Source organism: Penicillium malachiteum (assembly GCF_028827825.1).
Source record: "Penicillium malachiteum strain IBT 17515 chromosome Unknown utg000002l:1.0-8849297.0:1.0-8852440.0, whole genome shotgun sequence".
Lineage (NCBI taxonomy): Eukaryota > Fungi > Ascomycota > Eurotiomycetes > Eurotiales > Aspergillaceae > Penicillium > Penicillium malachiteum.
The window spans coordinates 2,199,538-2,221,822 of NW_026643095.1; the positions used below are offsets into that span (position 1 = coordinate 2,199,538).

At 45.9% G+C, this 22,285-nt stretch overlaps 9 protein-coding genes across 9 annotated transcripts; 5 read left to right on the top strand and 4 right to left on the bottom strand.

The window, feature by feature from the left end:
• Nucleotides 1-333: 333 nt before the first annotated feature.
• Nucleotides 334-1,167, top strand: N7483_003867 (CTD kinase subunit gamma; the record flags this gene model as incomplete). Its single annotated transcript, XM_057087304.1, has 2 exons — nucleotides 334-492; nucleotides 559-1,167. The coding sequence occupies 2 exons, from the start codon at nucleotides 334-336 to the stop codon at nucleotides 1,165-1,167; spliced, it is 768 nt and encodes a 255-aa protein (XP_056947133.1).
• A 1,381-nt stretch (nucleotides 1,168-2,548) lies between these two features.
• N7483_003868 (uncharacterized protein) lies at nucleotides 2,549-3,916 on the top strand (the record flags this gene model as incomplete). The annotated part of the gene is made up of 1 exon (XM_057087305.1): nucleotides 2,549-3,916. One exon carries the CDS (start codon nucleotides 2,549-2,551, stop codon nucleotides 3,914-3,916), a length of 1,368 nt encoding a protein of 455 aa, XP_056947134.1.
• Nucleotides 3,917-5,110: 1,194 nt separating this feature from the next.
• Nucleotides 5,111-6,619, top strand: N7483_003869 (uncharacterized protein; the record flags this gene model as incomplete). Its single annotated transcript, XM_057087306.1, has 1 exon — nucleotides 5,111-6,619. The coding sequence occupies one exon, from the start codon at nucleotides 5,111-5,113 to the stop codon at nucleotides 6,617-6,619; it is 1,509 nt and encodes a 502-aa protein (XP_056947135.1).
• Nucleotides 6,620-7,144: 525 nt separating this feature from the next.
• On the top strand, nucleotides 7,145-8,214 carry N7483_003870 (uncharacterized protein; the record flags this gene model as incomplete). The annotated part of the gene is made up of 2 exons (XM_057087307.1): nucleotides 7,145-7,650; nucleotides 7,716-8,214. 2 exons carry the CDS (start codon nucleotides 7,145-7,147, stop codon nucleotides 8,212-8,214), a joined length of 1,005 nt encoding a protein of 334 aa, XP_056947136.1.
• A 434-nt stretch (nucleotides 8,215-8,648) lies between these two features.
• N7483_003871 (YagE family protein) lies at nucleotides 8,649-10,276 on the top strand (the record flags this gene model as incomplete). Its single annotated transcript, XM_057087308.1, has 3 exons — nucleotides 8,649-9,449; nucleotides 9,496-10,144; nucleotides 10,200-10,276. 3 exons carry the CDS (start codon nucleotides 8,649-8,651, stop codon nucleotides 10,274-10,276), a joined length of 1,527 nt encoding a protein of 508 aa, XP_056947137.1.
• Nucleotides 10,277-11,288: 1,012 nt separating this feature from the next.
• Nucleotides 11,289-12,154, bottom strand: N7483_003872 (uncharacterized protein; the record flags this gene model as incomplete). Its single annotated transcript, XM_057087309.1, has 2 exons — nucleotides 11,289-11,621; nucleotides 11,768-12,154. The coding sequence occupies 2 exons, from the start codon at nucleotides 12,152-12,154 to the stop codon at nucleotides 11,289-11,291; spliced, it is 720 nt and encodes a 239-aa protein (XP_056947138.1).
• A 513-nt stretch (nucleotides 12,155-12,667) lies between these two features.
• N7483_003873 (putative mitochondrial phosphate transporter Pic2) lies at nucleotides 12,668-13,847 on the bottom strand (the record flags this gene model as incomplete). The annotated part of the gene is made up of 4 exons (XM_057087310.1): nucleotides 12,668-12,719; nucleotides 12,772-12,895; nucleotides 12,952-13,602; nucleotides 13,757-13,847. 4 exons carry the CDS (start codon nucleotides 13,845-13,847, stop codon nucleotides 12,668-12,670), a joined length of 918 nt encoding a protein of 305 aa, XP_056947139.1.
• A 575-nt stretch (nucleotides 13,848-14,422) lies between these two features.
• Nucleotides 14,423-16,217, bottom strand: N7483_003874 (putative C6 transcription factor; the record flags this gene model as incomplete). Its single annotated transcript, XM_057087311.1, has 3 exons — nucleotides 14,423-15,253; nucleotides 15,313-16,035; nucleotides 16,158-16,217. 3 exons carry the CDS (start codon nucleotides 16,215-16,217, stop codon nucleotides 14,423-14,425), a joined length of 1,614 nt encoding a protein of 537 aa, XP_056947140.1.
• Nucleotides 16,218-19,691: 3,474 nt separating this feature from the next.
• N7483_003875 (F-box/WD repeat-containing protein) lies at nucleotides 19,692-21,913 on the bottom strand (the record flags this gene model as incomplete). Its single annotated transcript, XM_057087312.1, has 4 exons — nucleotides 19,692-19,886; nucleotides 19,938-20,649; nucleotides 20,705-21,339; nucleotides 21,464-21,913. 4 exons carry the CDS (start codon nucleotides 21,911-21,913, stop codon nucleotides 19,692-19,694), a joined length of 1,992 nt encoding a protein of 663 aa, XP_056947141.1.
• Nucleotides 21,914-22,285: the final 372 nt, after the last annotated feature.

Genomic DNA, 22,285 nt, shown 5'->3' on the forward strand with positions numbered 1-22,285 from the left:
TAGGTACACCCCTAAGGCCTCGGTAATCAATTAGCTATACAATATACCTTTCATTCAAGGTTGCTGGAAATATACTACACATTTCTCAGGCTATTAACTACAAGGACAAGTATAAACACATTAAGAGGGTAGAAAAACAGGCTCTGAACTTGAAGTGCTGACCCTGTACGGAGTATTCCCCACACTTCCTACTTACCGCCTACGCACCGCCCAGTTTTATGCCAGTCAAATCCTCGAAAATAAACGGCCAAAAGCCTACCTGGACTTACTTGACCTCTCGTCTCAAATCATTTTCAATCCTGAAATATCCCACAGGAGCTCCCCAAACTGACTATGATGACCGACCCATTTGAAGTGCGTATGCGCTTCACCACTATGCTGCAGCACCTAAGCGCTTCAGTGACTTCCGCCCAAAAGGCAGCTCAGTATGCTCTGAAGTACCGCGATTTGGATGAAGACCTCCATTCATGCATTCTGGAGCAGCTTGAACGCGTAAGGACACATTTTTCAACCCCAATTCCCCAACAAAGAATCCTTTCCTAACACTAGGCCCCACAGAACAGCATGAACACCCGAGCCAACATCATGTCTTTCATTGAGCATTTCTGTGATATGGCCACCAAAGAAAACCACCCTACCTATGTCCGCATGATCCAACGTGACATCTTCCGAGTGATTGATGCTGCTGTTCCGCCTGATGGCACCGGTGCAGCCAATGCCAAGCACGTGCAGCGCGTGATTAACAACCTTAAGGAGAAGCAGTATCTCACCGCTGAGACTGTTGATGAGATCAATGCGGCCCTCCAGGACCGCGACACAGACGAGCTCATGGATCTTGGGGGAGAATCAATCAATGATGACAGTGCTACTTCGAAGGCAGCTACTCCCCGCAGCGTCCCAGCCAGCGCAAACGGCACTACCCGTGCGCCCGTGCTTCTTGATAAGCGCCAGGTTGAGCAGCGCATTGAGGAGGACCGCGAGCGTAACAAGCGTCTCCGCGAGAACATGTGGGCCATCAATGGTGATGACCTGGAAGAGATCCAGAAATTTGTCGACGAGCTCAGCGACATCGGCGAGGACGACTTCATCAAAGCCAAGGAAGAGACTGAGGAACGTGAGCGCTGCGGAGACCTCCTCCTGGAACAGAATGAGCGCGACTATGCTTAAAGCAGTTGACAGATAATTCTTCCAGGGGTTGGTCTCTGTGGCTGTTTGAGTTACGGCATCTTTTTGTGGTGTTCTGGGTTGTTCAGCGTTCTCTCACATGGCCATGGTGTGCCTTGTTGTGTGTTGTTTGTTTCTTTTTCTTCTTCTTCTTTCCACTTTCAAGTGGTTCAGCACGGGCGTTAGGTGAGGGATCGATTTTTTTGTTAAGATACCCTGCTGGCTTTTGGTTTGTTTCGGGAAAAGTGCAGTAGTTCACTGAAGAATATGAAGATCTTCCTTTCCCAAGTTTATCATTATTCCAATCCAAGTTTCTTGTATTGGGATAGACCACACCCGATATATCAGGCGACTATGCCATCCATATAGTACTAACTACTAAGTGTTGAGCTCAAGTTGAGAGCTTCTAGTCCCTTCGGTCTTCTCCGTCCGCCTCCGTGCAGTGAAGATGATGTGGCATTCCAAACTTATTTCAACAAGGTGCTGATTAAAATGCCAGGAACCTCACTTCTGCCGCGGGAAGTAAAACCTAGATGAAAGCAAGGAGGGATGTGAAATCAGTCTGTTTGTCCATGGATTTCCCAGGTGGTCCTTACTCTCAAACCCCACAATTGCGTTCATCGCTCCGACTTCAAACATCAACTACTTCACTAGTACTAACCTCCGCATGTGGGGATGATGATCTTTAATCGAAGAGGGGAATCCAGAAGTGGTTCGAGGAAGCGGGCATTGCATGATATTCGGTCTTAAATACCGATTGCAGTATTGAACTACAATCCAACCCTCGGCTGCTTCAAGCATGAAAATGTGGAGAAGCCTAACCGGCTGTTTTACGGAGTTTCCGATCTCGGGATTCTGCAGAGCTCTGGAGAAGAAAGTCGATAATTCTAGTATACTTTGAAATTTCCTACTCCCCATTGCCTTGCACCCGTATCATGCCATTGGTTTTTATCAGAATTTCATGAGGCAACAAAAGGGACTATGCAATTCTAACAATAATCACAGTGCAGTTTGAGCTTAAGAAGTGTACCATAGTGGTCGTCGAGTGGGTTGGCTCGACACCCACAGCTCTTTTCCCTATGGAGGCATAAAGTGATTTCATTGATCCCCACTTGATCTGCAGATCAAGAAAATGCATACTATTACCATGCATGCCACAGGCCATGATGCAGCCAAGGAAACCAGAGAGATTGACCATAAAAACGTGGACCTTTTCGATCATGAAATTTGCCGAGTGGGAATATAAAGCCTGAGGGCTTTCTCGACAACTTCTTGAGAAGACCACCGACTTGAACTTGAAGCATTTTGACGTTTGATCAACTGGTTCTGTCCGTTCCACCCTACGAGTCCATACTTTACACATTCCCCTTACTGCGGCGGCAATATGCTCTTCTCAAAAGGATATGCTGCTGCCCTGGTCTCTGTTGGAGCCTTCGCTCAACAGGCCCTTGCAAGCTCAAATGGCACGATTCCAATGCCCATCCCTACCTTAAAGGACTTCGATGACACCGGTGTTCTAGGTGGTCTCTATCGGCCTAACACCACTACCGATAGGGCTCGTATCGGTGTCTACGTGATGCATGCAGAACAGGACTATACCAACTTCGTTGCCTGTCACGCACTGCCGAAGCGTGGATTCACTGTATTCTGTGCCAATAACGAGGCTAGCAAATCTGGCTACATGTCAGACCTTAACTTTGAGGATATGATGACTCAAGTCAATACAGGTCTGGTTTGGTTGCGTAACCAATCCGACATTGAGAAAGTGGTCATTTTGGGACATAGCGGTGGAGGTGCTATGATGGCTGCTTACCAGAACATCGCGGAGAATGGCGCGTCCGCCTGCAATGGACCAGAAAAGATTTACCCATGCTCCGATGCAATGAATGACCTAGAGCCTGCTGATGGTCTGATGCTGCTCGACGCAAACTATGGTCTTTCAACAATGGCTTTCCTTAGCTTCAATCCCGCTATCGTGGATGAAAGGAATACTTCGCAGCTGAACCAGTCACTTAACGCATACAACCCAGCGAACGGATTTAATAATAATACCCAGTCTAATTACACTGCTGCTTTTGTGGAACGATTCCAGGAAGGGGCCGTTGCTCGCAATAACCGAATTCTTGAGTATACACAAGAGCGCCTAGCTGCTATTGAAGCTGGATACGGTGCCTACGGAGATGATGAGCCACTTACTATCCCCGCTGCTCTCTACCTTGGACCTAATAACCTAATATTTGGTACCGACACTCGTTACCTACACCACACCACATATTCCTGGCCTCTTCTTCACAAAAACGGCACATCTACTCAAATTGTTCCATCCGTCCGTGTCCCCGGGAACTTCGAGAACTACTCCCAAAACTGGGAGTATGGTGCCTTGAAAACCACTATCCGTCGATTCCTCTCCACGATTGCCATCCGTGTTAATGAAACTTACAAGATCAAGGTTGATGGTTTTGATGGCATTGACTATGCTTCCAGTCAGACGGCTCCTCTTGCTGCGATTGGTGGTATCAAGGTTCCCCTTCTTACTATGGGAATGACTGGTCACTATGAGTACTTGAATGCCGAGAAGCTTCACCTCAACGCCGGTAGTAATGACACTTCTATCGCTTTCGTTGAGGGTGCTGAGCACACAATCAATACTTGCACTGAGTGTGAGTCTTACCCTGGCGAATTTGGTGATACTGTGATTACCTGCTTCAACTATGTTGAGAACTGGATGGCCAAGCCTGGTCGTTTCCTGTAATTTTTGCCTCTTTGTCACTATTAGTATGTGCACATCTTCAAAGATGAAAACCAGTGAGGTAAAGTCTCTTCACTGTTTATACTTCGGTGGCCGTGGATATGAGATCACATTTGTATTGAATTTCAGATGATTTTGGGATAAAAAGTTCTAGCGAGAATTTGAATACTCAAACAAGTCCCAACATCTCTAACAAACCACCTCTACATACTACTGAGTACATCATATAGTGTCCATATCAATCCAGTAGTACCTACATCTGGGCTTTCAGCACCTAGAAAACTGAATATACGGAGGCTTTCATCTCAAAAAATTAGAAGATTCGTTCTTTTCTTTCAAGCCCTACACGTTCCAACTTTGTTTTCATTCGCAAGTATTAGGTCGAGGCTGCCCTCCAAGGTTTGCCCCAGGCCTCTTTTGACCGAGAATCAGTGTGAAATTGTGAGGGGAAGGTCGATGGCATCATTCAGTGAAGTGATGAAGTGATGTACCATCTACTAGTATCTTATCTGATACATCCAAGCTCTAAGTTGCTGAGTCCTTTCTATTACCCTTGGATTAAAAATCAATATTTCTTTTCGCTTATGTATGAATATATGATTGAAGCCAAAAGAATGATTAGTGGAAGTTCATGCTGACGCAATCTGTATTCGGAATGATTCTTTACACTAGCATATCACGACATGGCCTAAGTACCTTTGTTAGACAATTCTCAGCCAATAGTAAACCTAAATTCCCAACATTTTGAAATTTCGGTATTTGAGGTGCATTTTTGTGTTTCTTGGCTCATAGTGCTTATCTGAACGGTGATTGTATAACACCATGGGCAAGTATTGAGATCTATGTTCAGATCATTCCAGGTCTCGTTTTATCCATCGCAAAAATATTAGCAATGTCCTTAAAAAGAGTGTACTATATATTGATTCATGTAAAAGTTCAAGTTGTGCCCTCGAGCCTTACGGCCGGCTATTTTGTAACAGCCTGAGCTGTTTGGTGTGTTTCAAAGTACTTGTAGGTGCCATATACTTCTTGATGGGGTATATAGCTACACACATGTGCAAGAATCCTGCCATAGGAAGAAACCATGGCGTCAGCAACTGCACGACGAATCAATCGTTCTGAGTTAGTATTTTAAGTCGACTCTATCCAGATGTCTTTCATGTTTCATGATTCCTGTGGATCAGATCATTTTTCATGATGGAACCCCAGCAGGTCACCGATAAGCCCAGAAGTGGACTTGTCCGAACATTACGCACCATCCAACGATATGTATGGGACGACCCAGACAAGCCAGCTGAGGAAAAGAGGTTTTTGTTTAAACTCGACTGTTTCCTCCTGAGCTACACATGCCTGGGTTACTTTTGCAAGAATCTCGCACAGGCAAATATCAACAATGCATACGTATCAGGCATAAAAGAATCCCTAAACATGGGCGGAAGCGAATTAACCTACATGGACAATGTGTTTACAGCGGGCTATGTGATCGGTCAAATTCCAGCCGTCATCCTCGTTACTCGTGTTCGCCCCTCACTTTTCATTCCTACCTGCGAGCTCCTCTGGACAGTTTGTACATTCTGCTGTTCTGCCGTGAAAACTGTTGAACAACTATACGCCATGCGTTTTCTCGTTGGACTCTTTGAGTCGGCATATTTCCCATGTATTGTATATCTCATCGGTTCATGGTATACCGCGAGCGAGCGCGCAAAGCGAACGACAATATTCTATTCGACGACTTCATTGGCAACCATGTTCAGCGGGTATCTGCAAGCCGGTGCCTACGATGGTTTGAATGGACATCTCGGTTATGCGGGCTGGCAATGGCTGTTCATTATTTGTGGTATTATAGGGCTCCCCTGTGCATTGATGGGATTTGTATGCAACCCCGATTTTCCAGAAACAACTCGCGCCTTCTTCCTTACGCCCGAGGAAATTCGACTTGCTCGTCGCCGTCTTGAGAGAGAAGGACTCGCTCCACTAGGAGCTTCTACGTGGGATAGATGGAAGATTCTTCGCATCGCACAGCACTGGCAGACATGGGTACTCCCGATAGGATATTTTATCGTGCAAGCCGCCACTCCGAATCAACAACCAACATTTGCGCTATGGCTTAAAGCAGAAGGGCGCTCTGTTTATAAGGTCAACGTGTTACCAACCGCACAGTCGGCTGTGGCTGTCGTAGCGCAGATTGCTGCAGGAATGCTCTCAGATTCACCACTATTCAAGGGACGAAGATGGCAGATCATAACAGCCATGCAACTTTGGACATTCATTGGTTCGGTAATTTTGCTTGTCTGGACCATCCCACTGAGTGCACGGTTCTTCGCGTACTTTGTGCTCTGGGTTGCATACGGCGTACCAGGCGTGTATTTCGCCTGGTACCCAGACCTGATACGAGACGACCATGAAATGCGAGGTTTTGTCATTGCCGTCTCCAATATGTTTTGCTACATCATGATGATCTGGTACGATGATGCTGTTTGGCGTACTGCCGAGTCACCACGATTTCGGCCAGGTTTCACTGCTGCTATAACTTGTAGCATTGTACTAGTGCTCTGGGTTTTGGGAATACGTTATCTGCAAGGTCGGGAGGAGGCAAAGAGGACATTGACAGCCTCTTCATCTGATGAAGAAGATGTTACCCAGGTCACGGTGGCTTTAGGAAGGGAAGAGGTATCCAAACCTGAAGCACTGGCAGAAAAGTACTAGTAGGTTTTTTGAACATTTCAATGTTGAATACATTTGAACTTGAAAGTCGCAGTTCAAGTTCAAATGTTCCAAGGTTGTATTCCAAGGTTCAATTCCAGGTTCTTTCAATCATACCTACTCCAGGGCTGTGGACTCGGATGTAGTATATATTCAAATGTTTGAGTCTTAGTACTAGTACTAGTACATAGTAGTAGTAGCCGGATTCTTCAAATGAAGTTACTAGTACGTATCACATGTGCACTGTGGCACCTGGGCATCAAATTTGAACTAATATTATTGAGAGTCTCAAAAATATTCAACCAAAAATTCACTGGTTCCAAGGTTGTCATAAGATCATACAACTTTGGAAGTAGTCATGCTGACCAGTTGGTTCAATTCCTTATCCGAGCAGCACAAATCACATGACCTTATCGCCTCGGGAAATCCTAAGCCCGATTAACTATTTTTTTTGTATCCTGCAGCCCCGGCTTGACACACGGATTTTTTTGATTTGGGGCCCGAGTTCTATTGAGTTCTCAAATCTCTATGTTCTCTCACATAGTTACAGCCGCTAAGGGTCTTTTCACGCGATCCGATTCTCGATCCGATTCCGCAGATCCTGCTGATACCTCCAACACAACTACATCGAAAATGGTCTCCTCCACTCGACGAGCAGCGGCTGCATCCAAAAGCGCCATTGAGGCGCGGGGTGCCGAAAGCACCAAGAAGCAGGGAAAGCGAAAGGCACCGAGCGATGAGCAGCAAACCAAGCGACGAAAGCGTAATAGCCTAGAGGCTGCAGAGAGCGACGAGGAAGAAGGCGAATCCTCCAAGACACCCGCCGTCGCAAATGAAAAGAAGAATCATTTCCGATTTGGTAGCGAGGAGCCCGAGATTCCCGAGGCTCAGCCTGAAGCAATTCCTCAGGTCCCCAACAACGACGAAGAGGACGATAGCGACAGCGATGATGACGCACCTGAGACTTTCGACAACTCAGCCCAGCTCATGAAGATCAAGGAGCAAGCAAAGAAACAGGAAAAAATGAAGCAAATGTATGGACTCAGCTTTCCGCATTGGGATTTCCTCGTGGTTCCCATCTTGCTAACACATGACACAGAGAGGAACAATTGAGGAAGGAAAAACGCAGAAAACTAGACGTGCGCCGAAAATTGCAAGCCAAGTCAAGACCCAAGGAGACTGCCTCTAGCGACGATCTCCTTTCCGAGAGCACAGCTACTCTTCAGGATTCGAATACACAAGATGCACGCCGGAGTGCCCTCCCTGCATTGTTGCCCGATGATATTTTGAATGCCGAGCCTGTTCTTCGACCTCCCACTCCCCCAGCAGAGGATTCATTCATGCCAAGAAAGTCAAATAAGTTGCGTTTCCTGGAAAAATCTGAAAAAGCGCCCAAGGACGTGCAGGTGGGCGACGTTACCATTCGAGTATTGGATGCGCCATCCTCGAAACCGAAATCAAACCCGACTCTGGCTCCCAAGGCTTCCAAGGCTGGCCGGAATGTAAAGGACAATTGGTTGAAGAGACAACGAAGCACTGGAACGGTCAACGGTTTGCGGAGAACAGCAGGCGGTTCTTCAGGGTTCGTGCGCCGGTAATATCCCTCTTGGGAGTTTCTGTTTGTCTATCATTTTGTCAAAAATTCATAGCGATTTTAGGGTTTTATTGAATTGGGGTTTGGACATTCTTAAGCCACCTAAGGTATCCCCCATATACCTTGGATATTGGAAAAGCACCAATACTTGAACATATTGAAAAGATATCCTACTGGCAGCTACAAAATATGTAAAATGATTTCAATATTGAAATTTGATGTCTCACTTGATCTATAAAAGTGTTTTTTGTTCTTAAACTCCAGTGATAAATCATCATTTCACTTCCTATTGCGTGGACATTCCAACATAGATCAGCGATTAATAAGGTGGGGAATGCACGTGCGGAGCTCCGACCTTGGAAGCTTCAAGTTTCAACGTTGAATTTTCCAGCTTCATTCCATTCTTTCTCCCCAAGCGGAGTCGCCTGTTCCTCGGCCATGGCGTCTGCTGCAGAAGATTCCCCTTTGTTACCCAACCACCACAGCCCGGCGTCCCCGCGGGCGAATCGGACGTCGCGGTCGGTGACATTCAACCCTCTGACGACAATCAGTACCTATGGCGGTACCACCTCCGATCCTACCTTTCGTCCTCTACAGACCGGCTCTCCTCCAGTGCAAAATATCAATGCCCAGGGTGGCTCTCCTCGTCACATCACCCAGCCAATGCTATCGGCTTTGAACAGTAAACTACGACGTCGTAATAGCCATGGTGCCCCCTTGAGTACACCCCCGAATACGGCTCCTGCATCGAAAATCGGCCCACAACGTACCACCAAGAAGGCGCAGAAATTGAAACTTCTCCCAGACCCTGTGACAGAAGAGGATGAAGAGACTGATGGAGAATTTCCCCGAGATGTCTACTCACAAATCACCCGTATCAAAGAGCCTGCCGCACGAAGCCATGCCGCTCGATTGGGCAAGGCCGACCGTGATCGCATTCCTCGAGTAACGGCCTACTGTACGGCTAACTCATATAGATTGGAGGGAGTTATCAAATTCCTCAAATCCAGGGCCAAGACCCGTGGAACGAACCCCAAATTATATGATGAATGCGTCTATTCGGGGTTCGACTATCAATATGAGGAGAAGCAGAAAGTGAGAACATTCCAGACATCTGGCAACAATGAGCATCATGAACGACGAGCTAGCGAGCGCAGATATTCGGACAGTGTCGTGGAAGTGGAGGACAACACAAAGACCCGAAGAGAAGATTTAATTGATTTCCGCGATCAGGCCGTCGTTCGTGCTGGCGAAAAACCCCGAACGTGCGATCGTTGCATCGCAGTCCGATGACCAATTTGATATCGATACGACAATCCACATGCCCGAAATCTTTCTATTTGACTATGGCACAGTTGTCATATGGGGTATGACTCCTGCACAAGAGTCACGCTTCCTTTCCGACATATCAAAGTTCGCGTCATCAATATTGAGTCCAGATGATACCCAAGTCGAGAATTTCAATTTCTACTATGCGCGCGAGTACCAGGCCCGGATCTATAACGACTTTATCTCACTCCGTGATCCGCGAAATCATATGATCAAGTTGGCGATCTCGCACGCCCTTGCTCAATCTGTCAAGACCTCCCTGTTTGAGGATCTGGTATCCGAAACCATTTCTGACACAGCTCCATTGCCGGCTCAGATTGCGCAGACGGGTAGTGTCAATCTGACACGTAAACAGATCAACATGCAGATTGGAGAGCTATTCATCTTGCGAATCAATATCCATCTGCAAGGATCTGTCCTAGATAGTCCTGAGCTTTTCTGGGCGGAGCCTCAACTGGAGCCTGTTTACCAGGCTGTTCGGAGCTACTTGGAAATGGACCAGAGAGTTAGTCTACTTACTGAGCGACTGGATGTCATTGCGGACTTGCTTGCCGTGCTGAAAGATCAATTGACACACCGTCATGGCGAATATCTTGAATGGATTGGTAAGTCTCTTGTATCGCCTGATTTGAATTGAGTACCATACTAAGAAAACCGCAGTCATCGTCCTCATTGCCGCAGAGATCCTTGTCGCAGGTATCAACATTCTCGTTGATCTGTACGCAGGCGTTGACTGAGTCTTTACTTTGCGGGCAACGACAGATATCAGTTCACACTAGCAGAAGGGGACATCTTGAGAAATCAAGACATACACGCAGCATTTTATACCACATGAGATTTACAATCTGCATGAAAGAAACGGAATCGAGCCTTCAGACCAAAAATATCACATTCTTCTCTCTGCTGTATGCGATTCAATTCAGGGTACTATATGATTTCGCAATATCTCATCTTAACCCTTTACGCCAACCACTCGCTTGAATGTCTTCACTGTACAGTGAAAATAGTATCACGGTGCATGTGCTACCTAATCCATGTTTTTTTGCTTCTTTAAAGGGACCGGCGTTGACTTAGCTTCAATATTGCGTTTGGAATCTGGAAGCGAATGGGGTACGGCGTAAGCCTTTGCTGCTTTATCATGATGTACAACCCGAGTCATTCTTCAATGTTTATACCTCAATCCATATCGGTCAATATCACTCCTCAACTTGAAGTGCTTCAAAGGTTCTAGTATGATAGTGGTCTTAATTTACAAATGCTAGTAGCTACATAACTTTGCTTCAAGTTCTTTTGCGAACACCATACACTACTTGAATGATTTACGTCTCAGTCAGTTGTACTCGGAATATCAATTGACAATGCCATTCATACCTACACATGTGCAAATCGCATCCTCACGCCTTTGGCAGTACCGGTAGACAAAACTACACAACAAACAACTTGAAGGCAAGAAAGCAAGAGACAGAAGAGAATAATCTAGTAGTAACAAGTGAATCATAAAATGAGGGCGAGATGCCAGAATAAAGCGCTGAATAGGAAATCGGGAAGCACCGAGGGCGAAGATACATAGTATCAACAAAAAGGTTAAAAAGAGTAAAAAAATAGTTAAAAAAAACAAACCCCTTCCATCCATATCAAACGCATTGCAAACTCCATCCGACCCAGATTTTAAACGAAAACGAAACAAACCATTGTGAATGGAGAGGGGGAAAGTAGGGAGAAAAGAAAGGAAACAAAATATCAGAATGATTATTCCTCAGTCTTAGGTTCGACCGGATCCATATCCATGGGCGTAGTCCCCGAATCCTGGGCACCGTGAGCATCGGAATGTCCTTCACGGTGATCGTGGCTGTGTGGCGTTTGTTCGCCCTCGTGAGCGGAACCATTACTACCGGCCTGGACACGGAAAGAAGAGGTCAAATCTTGCTGGCTCGGGGCAGGAGCCAGACGGGGCAGGGCACCGCTACCTTCGTCCGCCGCCTCACCGGCTTCATCCTGAGCTTTTTCGTCATCGGCGCCATCAGTGCCAGTGGGCAAGTTGGATTTGCGGGAGCGCTTAACTCGGAGAGGACGTTCCTCGGGCTAACGAGCGATATATTAGTGCTGAGAGAAGAGAAACAAAATAAGCATAGTAGGGCTTGGGTAGGGGATTCGATCTAAAGTTGGGTCAAATGCAATGCATACGTCCAAACAGAGATAAATCGGGTTATGGGGGTGTTTTCGCTTACAGTTGGTGGCTGCTCATCAGAGCTACCCTCAGTTTCATCCTCAATGTATCCACCATTTGCTGTTTGTGGTGCTCCTGGAATGCCACCCAATGAAGTAGGATTGGATAGCAATGCGGCTACACGGGCTTGTGATTCTGGGTCTCCGGCGCTGGACTCGGCTTCCTCAAGCATGGCAGTGACATGGCCAAGACGATGGAGAAGGATGGATGCTAAGTAGCGGGCCTTCTCAACACTTCTTTTTGAGTTCTCATTACGTCGGCGCATGATGATGTTTTGCTCCTGCACCTCATGGAGACGCCTTGTGAGCTCGACGCATTTGATCTTATAGGCGCGTTCCACGCTGGGGGCATTCGGGGTAAGAACAGATTGTGCAGGACGAGATTCCATCTTGAAGACTTGAAAGCAAAGTTGCGACTGTTTGATCTGGTAGTTTGATGTAGTAATTGGGATAGTGCAAGGCCTTGTCGGAGTTGGAGCTAGCTGGGGATGCCAGTGGGATGATGGTGATGAGTTGCGAAGCTGAGGAGGTGGCAGAAAGAGAAAAAACAATGTATAGTGGTCAAGAGGACGGTGGTATTTATAAATCTCCACGGCAGGATGGAGTGAATGATATGATCCAGTGAAGGTTACGGAATACAAGGAGCGGCCGCAGGAGTTACACGCTTTGTCGATATTCTGCCATGATATAAAAGGCGGTGGTCGTAAATTGATTAGCTTGGTGAAGTTCTGTAGACTTCAAGGTCTATATTGGCTTCCTATTGGTCAATACTACGTACCGCCCACGGGTAGTTCTGCCACTTCATTTCACCCCATCAAATTTCTAGTCCTTAAATGTACTGATGATAAAACGTTCAATTCACTACTAATCACTAATTGCCTAGATACTCCTTTATGTCCCGTCTAGTGACCACCAGTGGTCGGCAAGCCAAGGAACACCTTGAAGGAATCATAACTATTTCAATGGTTAGCCACGTTCATATCCAAAAGAAAAGAAAAACACCTACATCAACCACTGGAATCCAGTCAATGTGCCCAGCATCACAATACGAACGGGCAGTCCATTCCACAGACCCGCGAATCCAATGTTGCCATAAATTCGAGATACGGCAGTCATGGCTCCCTCACCAGCTACAGTGACCATTAGCTTCCTCATCCACGTGAATCAACCCAGAACACAAGCTTACCTTTCCGATCCGCATTCAATTTACTGACCATGACATCAGCCGGGTGGCTAACAACAGCACAGAAGATACCTGCAATGTAACCACCAAGGAAACTAACACCAGTCTGAGTCAACTGGCTGTAGCTCTCCTTAGGCTTGCCCATGGTCTGGTAGATCATCTTAACAGTCTCCTCAAAGGTCGCAAACTTGGTCATGGTGTATGGAATCTGACGCGCCCACAGCGGATACAATCCCTTGTAGAGGCCTCCAAATCCTTCCTTTGCGACAATGCGACTCCATCCTTCACGCAGGTTGCTAGCATATGGGGGTAGAGTAGTCTGCATGCGGACCTTGATAGCCTCCATGGGACAGAGTGCCATATCAGCGAAGAACTCGGCGGATGCACTCGCACCCAGGAAGACCAGAGTACGATTGGTGTCTGGGAATAGCTGGTTCCCATAGAGGTTCTTGAAGTATTCATACAACCCGTACTTCCCCGCGCCCTGGAACGAGTAACCCAGGAAAGTGGGCGACCAGCCGAAGAATACGCCGCGCAGACCCTCCTTGGCAAAGATGGAGCGCCATGCCTGCAAATTTGATGTATAGATCTTGGGATCGACCTGGCGACGGCATTTGACAAGGTCCAATGGGGTTACCGCGGTATGCGTGGGTCCTTGATAGATTAGAGGGTCAATTGAGTACAATGGATAGTATGGCAGTTGATTTACATACCACAAGCTAGACAGAGAAAGAGAGTGTGTCAGTACTCTCTCGAGATTAAAAAGAGGGGGAAGGAACCCTGGGAGAAAGTATTCAAGTTCTCATACCGATAATTCCACCAAAGGCACAACTATAGAAGTACTTGGCGGAGTTAGGCTCGATCTTCCCAAAGGGAAGCTTGCGTTCTTGCTGGGCCATGACTGTAAACAATCTGAAGAGAGGAGAGTAGAAAGACAGAAATCAGAGGTGAGAAATAACAAGGTCAGATCATGGAGATGTCGTCAGTGCGTCCAATGCACAGCTTATCCCCCAGTTATGAATGGGGTACGACGGGAACGGCTAGACCGGCAAGATGGGTCTTATCAGTACAAGTACCACCTTGATCGCTGATCATCTACGGAGTATATCTCCTGTTTTAGGATTATGTGATTTTTTAAAAGAAGAAATAGTACCTGTGGCAATGTACATTTGTATGATATACGAAATATAAAAGTTCTTACTAAATTCAATCTAATCCAAGTGATTTGTAGGGATAAAGTGAACCACGCGACAATCAGGGCGAACTCTATCATGACGTCATGATATCCGGACAAGCCGCTTTATGTATGGAGTATAAATGGTGATAAACCTGGATATCGAGTTATGCCCTGGAGACTTCCAAGGTTACAGTACTCTCCCATTCAAGTTTCTATCCAGAGCTCTAACTTGAATTAAAGATGGCCTGTGGTAGAAGAATAATAAATGTTTAATATTGGTGGAAATAATTATATGCATCATGTATGAGATCTGAGTAAAGCTGCAAGTTCTACCTCCCCAAAATAAGGCGGAGGAGCTTGGATGGAGTTCGAGGTGACATTAACAGGTAATTTCTCAGCTTCTCGTGCCAAAATCGAGGCCAAGACAATGCCATGTGTATGTCCAATGCGGTGTAACACAGTACAGATCAATTTCACTTGGTCAGGCGTGGGCATACCGCATGAAACAATGTACCAGAGTGGCCAAAGCAGACCATAAACATGACCGGCTCGACTTGGATTTCGTGCCTCACTGGATACAGTTGGTCGACCGAGAGTATCCACATCAGCCATTGCGAATTGGAGGCTGCGAGAAACGTCGGCGGTCATTTCTTGAATAACTGCTCGCAATTTGGTCTCATCGAGTGCAGCTTTCTCAATGAGGGGGCCATTGGGTTCTTTTGTTTTTGAGAGGATGGCGGAGAGAGTATGGTTAAGATTGAGTAAGAGTTGTTGTATCATCACACGAGCGGCACGATGATAATTCCAGACCACGCAGTAGGCGATAGAGTTATAAGTGATCAAGGGTTCGCCTTGGTTGGAGTAGACTATCAGGGGGAGCCAGTGATCTGGAAGATGAAGAGACCATTGGGACACTTCGCGTTCGCACTCTTCGCCAGCAGCAATCCACTCTTGGACGGTTGTTATATCAGGTGGACTAGATGACGTTTGCATAGCCAAGAAGACCTTCCTGATTTTAGATGTGGCAAGCATGAGCCGCTCGACAGGATCAACAGTGCCATTAAATTGATCGATGATAAAATCCATGTCAACCCGAGGTTTATCCCCCAAAGCAAGGATTTCAACATACTAAAAAATCTTTTTATCAGAGAGACACTCTAAAAAAAGGGAATAGAAGGGTGCCAAACCGTATGTGCGTATGCAAAGCTAAACATATTCCGACCTTGCGAATTATTAAGCTGGCTTTCACCTCGCAGCTTCATGAGAAACTCAAATCCAGCTGTGTGAGAGCTAAATAAACCGTTTCTTTCACCAGTGACATCCTCGAAGAGGGACAACAGCACCACTGATGCGAATGTTTCATCCTTGAGGGCCTCAGTTGGAGAAGCCAAAGCACGACGCAAGGTACTTAGAGCTCTCCCATATCCTCGACGTGCCTGAATTATTAGTTGAGGGGCTTGCGAGACATTGGCCAGAGTCATGAGTGCCGTGGCTTCGAGAGCCCATGGCAGACTTGAAGAGGCAGATTTGTGCTGGCGTATTCGGGAATATAGCCCCGGCAGATAGTCCAAGTGGCCCATCCCACTTTCTTTGTCGGGAGGGCTTATAAATTGGTCGAAGAAATAACAGATTGCACGCTCTTCCCAAGACGCATCTGCTATATTAATCAATGACAGGGAATTATTGCTCATGCTTGAGTTTCCATTATAGTGGTCCAGAGTTCCGGGTGACTCGGATTTTTGTGACACAGTCAAACTAGCAGAAGTGGGATCAGGTACTATGCTCTTCTTCACTTGGCGCTCAACCTTCGTGGTCTCATTGCGGAAGACGCTATCAGATGTAGGTCGATAACCTGGACAAGGTCGTCCATAAATGGTACAATTACGGCACCCAGGGCGCGCTTCATCGCACTGTTAGGTATGGTTTTAGCAATTGACTAAACTTCTTGGACTACTTGATCATAGTAAACAATCATAGTCGATATTGATGTGGCTGATGCGGCTGATGCGGCTGATGCAACATTGAGACGTACCTTAATCTTCCGCTTGCGGCACAGGTGACATCCAGTGCTGGGCTTGCCCCCATACACCATCGTTCAGCTGTTCAAATACCGTAAACACCGTAATATGAGCTCCAATAGTTATGAAGAAAAGCTTGTGGCGGCTTGTGGCGGTTGGAATCTGTACCCAAGTGGGTTCCCCAAACGGGATGCCGTCAACGGCGTGTTAGCTCGATGGACACGGCTGATCGGACCGCAGAAGTAGTCTCGGCCATGAATATGTGTGAAAGCCTCTAGAAAGAGCCGTGCTATTTAGCAAGGTACAGACAATGAGATCTGATTTTGATGTGAAATAAGCTTGGAAATGTCTCAACTCGGATTGTGGGCGCGTCAGAAGATTGCCTTAGTCAGCCACTGCCCCAGACCTGAACCAAATACAATGCATAAACCTCAGGGCTATGCTCAGAAGAAACATACTAGTTTTGATGATTAAGAGTAAATGATAGTTTAAAAGTTTAAAAGCAGTAGAATATTAGTCGTAGCGCTCAAGTAGAATGATTCCGGACCTCTCCATGAGCAAAAAGGTCTCAAATGTTCACTTCAAGTTTGACCAAAGGATCACTCGTTTTCAGAACCATCAGTCGAGTATAGAATATCATTGAAATTTTATTAACAATAGTACTTTGAGTAATGCTTTATTTTATCTCATATTCTTGAATCTTTATAGATCCACAACTTGAAGATCAAATTTCCGACTAATCTTTCGATTTGATAAGATCCGTCGATCTATGCAACCTACTTAAATCCCCGAGTCCTCACATATGCACATATGCATGTTCCAACATTTGAAGGCTAGATTTGAGTCCGAAAATTGTTGCTACAGAGTGGCTTGCATAATATGTGGCTGATTAGGTGGTACACTCCAAAGTTTGCAAACTATGCTACGCTGGTTGTGGCGTCAGTCCTAGTGGTGAAAGAATCTATACAGTTAAAGAACTAGATCCTTTTCAGAGTTTCTCGGTCAAATATTCCATTTCAAGATTCAACCTTTGAAGTTGAACACTCAAAATTTGAATGATTAAAACAAATTCTTTTTTTTTTTTGGAATTTAGTGACCAGTGTACAGTTGCCCTGATGGCACTGTTCTCGTTCCAAGTCTAGATACTTGTGAGCACTCAGAACTGAGAGCATCCAGAGTAATTTCTTTTTTTCTTTTTTTTCTATTAAACAATATTCATGTAGATGTACTAGGTAGTATTTTCAAAGAAAGATCCAGAAAGAGACAAAGGACAAAACCCAGCCGTGAAATCCCAAAGCTTCCCTTTATTAGTACCACCGGCATCTTATACTATCCTTTGGACACCTTCACATGTACACATAGGTTCTAAGTTGGGATTTACTGAGTCTTTATACCTTTGCCTGAAATGACTAGGTAATAAATGAAATTCCAAGGTTTGACCCTAAGAGTTTCCATTACCAAGGCACAATTTCACGCAGAAGTTTTTCTCTTTGTTCTCAGTGCTAAATCAAGATTGGTCATCCCCGGCAACAATCGGCCTGCCTCAAGTGCTATATCGGAGTCATAGTATGCTTAGAAGAGACATTAATTGCTACTTTATGTCATATGAATGAAAGTCCTGAAAGAGCCTCACTTCAAATGTTCAATAGAATCTGGCCTTCATCAAAGACAACTGAAAGGATCGTTTGATCTTTCATGTACTAGTATACATAACATCAATTTACATGTATCCACAAATCCATATAACCATTCACATCCCCTTTACTACTCAAGTGCTACTAGTAGTAGGGCAATGCAATAACCATCAGCGAGTCTCAAGGTCAGCAACATCAAATTTGAACAATCTATTGACTCAGACTCAAGTTACTGGCAACTGGAATACTAGTAGAAATCTTATAGCTTGAATTTGACTACATTCTTTTACGGAAAATATGGATACAAGTCCCCCCCGACTCAAGAATGGAACTTCCCGAGGACTTCAACCCAGAGTCTATCATAATAGATCCTGACTCAAATTATATGGACCCCATCGAAGCTCTCTTTGTCGAGAAACGACGAGAGCTAGCCTATCAATTTTGTCAACATGCGCTAGACGTTCGCAAAAATTCATATACCGGTTCACAAACCGGCTATGAAATCGCAGAACTACTAGAACAGGACAAAATCAATCTCCTATCCATATTACTATCCCATGATGAAGTCGGAGCAACAGGATGGGTAATGAGACTTGAATGCTGTGGTCCCTTCCGAATCAATATTATCTTCGAAGAGATTAACCGGGTTCAAGAGAAACTTAGAGCAGGTACTAGCGGCACAGTTGATAAAGCGTTGTCGTTGATTGGGGCGCAGATTGGAAGACTCAGAATCCAAACTTTCATGATTGATTTTGAGGCTGATAGGTTTGATGAACAGGCGAGGATTCTTGATGAGCAGTTTGAAATGACTTTTGCACCGAGTGGGTTTCTTGATCCTTTGTTTGAAATGAAGATTTTGTGGGATACTATGAATGTCCCTTTCAAGGATTGTACTTGTCATCGATGCCAGAATTAGAATATCTTGAATGACTTATTTCAAATGTTCTTTGAGTAATTTTTGGTCATTCAAGTTGCTGGAGAACTGGGAGTATGATTTGATATAGTCCTACGAAATTGGCACGGATCCACGCGGTGATACTAGGGGTACTATTATTCAATGTTTGAACAATGAAGTGGAAATTTTGTGTTCCTATTATTATGTATCTCTGGATTAGATATAATATTTCTTCTGATAATAGAGATCTTTCACAGTGCTGTTAAGTCTTTCTTATTTCAAGGAATCGTTGTCAATGGTTCACTGCCACTCAATATTAGTACGGTAGTCCTATGCAAGTTGAAGATGTGCAGCAGTTGATCACTGAATACATGCCCAGGTGGACACTGGAATCATGTAAGTAGTTCTCAAGCCACCTAGCACTCGTGCTTATCAGGCTCCAGTAACTTGAAAGTGAAGACTATTTAATTCAAAGGTAACAATTTCCGAATGCATGCTGCCGAGAAGACTCGAAAGCGTTGAATTGGCACTAATGGCAAGATGCATATGCAGATAAATCTGGAAGGTGAATTGCAAAAGAATGAGAAGACATTCCCAAGGTATCAACCGAGCCCAACAAAATACTCCGAAATGAATTCAGCCCAAGCCTTGAGCTGGATGATATTCAAAATCAAAATCCACGTCCCCAGCTCCAGAGGCGCCCAAATTCAAAAAAAACTCCGCAAAATGACAGATCAAAATAGTGACTTGAATGGAATTTCCAAGATATAAAAAACCAAGGATAGAAATGATTGAAAACAAAGGCAACACCGAATATGCTACCACTCGTGCTCTAGAGACCAGCGGCTCATTCTGAAAATGGACAAAGACAAATGAAACAAAATGCTCGACGGAGGCCAAATCCCATGCTAGAAGGCAGGTAACAAATCACAATCAAAAAAGGAAAGGCGAATAAGTGAGGGATATATTGAGGATCGTTAGATGGTAGGATAAATGCAAACAAAAAACAATTCATGTGCTTATGATGGCGCATCGGGCATAGCCTGATCGGCATCACTTAAGATAGCAGGTGGAGGGTCTGAGAAGAGGGTTCGGCGTCGATAATTTACGGTCAGATCCTTGTCTTCTCTGGAGACAAGGCCAGGTGTACTAGAGGCACTTTCGATGGCAAAACTGTCATCATATGCTTCAGGGGGTGGTGCAAACGACCAAACCTGTAAGAGTTAGCAATGACAAACGGAATCCAGGGGTTAGGTTCGACATACCTCCATTACTGTTCGACCAGAGCGACTAGCCATGATCACAGCCTTTTCATCTTCAAATGCAACTCGCCACACGGCCTCAGCTGGTGTTGATAATTCTCGCAGTAGCTGACCTGTCTGCAGACTCCAGACCTTGACACGTCCATCACTACCACCACTCACAATGCGAGTATTATTGAACTGAAGACTGGTGACGCTGTTATCGTGAGCAGCAAGACGGTGAATGGGCGCCATCTTTGTTAATGACCAAACACGAACGGAGCCATCCGAGCCACCTGTGACTAGGGTATCACCGCGCATTTGGAGCTGGCCTACCAAAGAGGTATGACCCTGCAAGATCGCATGACACTGTCCAGATTGTGGGTCCCAGATGCGAACACTCGTATCCAAACTTCCCGTTGCAATCCGACGGCCATCGAAAGCTATCGCATAAATTTGACTAAAATGGCCTGATAGAGTACGAAGGCAGCGACCTTGAGAAATACTCCATATCCGAGCCATGGTGTCGTAGCTACCCGAGACAACGGTATCGCCATGGATTGCAAGACATCGGACACTAGCTTGGTGCCCAACCAACACATTACGGCATGTCCCCGTAGCCAGATCCCAAATACGGAGGGTAGTGTCTCTGGAACCTGAAATGGCGGTGTTGCGATCGGACATTTTCAAACACCTGACGGTTGATGTGTGACCTCGAAGCAAGTGGATCGCCGCACTGTAATATGTTAGTTTTTTTTCGAGAGCCAACTTGGGAACGGGACACAACTCACCCAGTTGCCATGTTCCATACTCGCACCTCTCGGTCGCACCCTCCACTAACCAAAATGTCATCCCACGGTACCATGGCCCAAACCCCCATCACGTGGCCCAAGAGAGTTTTCTGGTTGTCGCCGTTGGTGTTGTATACATGGATCTTTGCATTATCCAAAGCGACGACGATATATTTGGATGTCAAATGCAGGCTTGTGACAACACCCTGGTCAGGGGTGATATGACGCTGGGTGCACCGACCACCTTTGTTCCAAGCGGACTCGACCATATACTTTTGCTTGAACTGCGATCGGTAGGAGACAGGTCGAGTTCGGTGTCTTCGAGAGGGGAAGCTTGTCGGTGGAAGCCACTCTCCCGACAAAGTGCGGGGAAGTCCAGGCGGTCTTTCGCCAACGGGTTCATTAGATGCCGATCGAGGTAACTCGGTCGGGATAAGCGTTTCTGGTCTCGAGTCCACGGATCGTGGAGTGACTGGTTCCATGCTACTATCATCCTCCATGATCCGTCGCACCGAGTATGCGTGTTTCTCACAAAGGTTCTTCCATGTTATATCATCATTAAGTAATTCGCGCCATCGCATTGACACTTGCGATGCCCGCGCGAGTGTCTTAGGATCGTCGATAAAAGAGAGTACCTGCAGTGGGAATTTTAAGTCAGTTTTGTCGGCTTCAGTTATCTTTCACCCCCACTCACACCGGACCCGGGGGCCAAGCAAGAACCATCGAAATCAAGAGAAAAGGAAAGCAAAGAACACATACTCTCAAACAAATTTCATTTGGGAAAACCAGAAATGGGTCTTTGCGCAAACGAGGCCCAACATAGCTCGAGACAAAACTCAACTGTGGACTGTCGCATACGTCCAATATCCCCTCCAAAAATTTCTGCTTCCGGGCATTCGATAAAGTAGTGAAATGAAGACGAAGGTTCAATAGAAAAGCATTCTCATCCTCATCAGATGAATGCCAGTCCGGCGGACGCTGGTGGGGGGTGGGACTCGGCGCGGGCGTTGGTGGAGAAGCGGGTGCTGATGGGAGGAGGTTTGCGGGTATCGGAGTCGTATTCTTCTTATTGGTACTAAGCGATCGTCCAGGGGTACTGGTGAAGCTTGAGACAGAGTTGCGATTTGACGGAGATGGGGAATGTGAGTCTAGCTGATCAAGCATGGTGGAACTTGGTGATTCCCCTAAATCAAAGGCTTGGGACTCCATGGCGCGTACTTCCTCACCCTGGAATTCACAGAATTTTTGCAAAGCCGTTGGTAGGCATAGGAATTCCGGGAGTGTGGTATGGGGGGGTTGGAAGATCAGATGTGAAGATCGAGATGACCGAGGGAAAGGGAGAGAGGAAAACGTAAGAGGGGGTTTGTGGCTTGAGGGGGCAAGAAATAATATAGCCTGTTTTTCTCTTTTCACTTTCTCACTCTCACTCTCTCACAATAAAATTTTCTGTCCCTCTGTTGTTCACAGTCCCCAAACGAAGATCAAGTTCATTAAAAAAGAAGAAAAGGGACATTCCAGGGAGATGTGACCGTCTCGACTCTGACAAAGCCGCCAAGCTCTTTCCTTCCCCGTGTTCTCCGT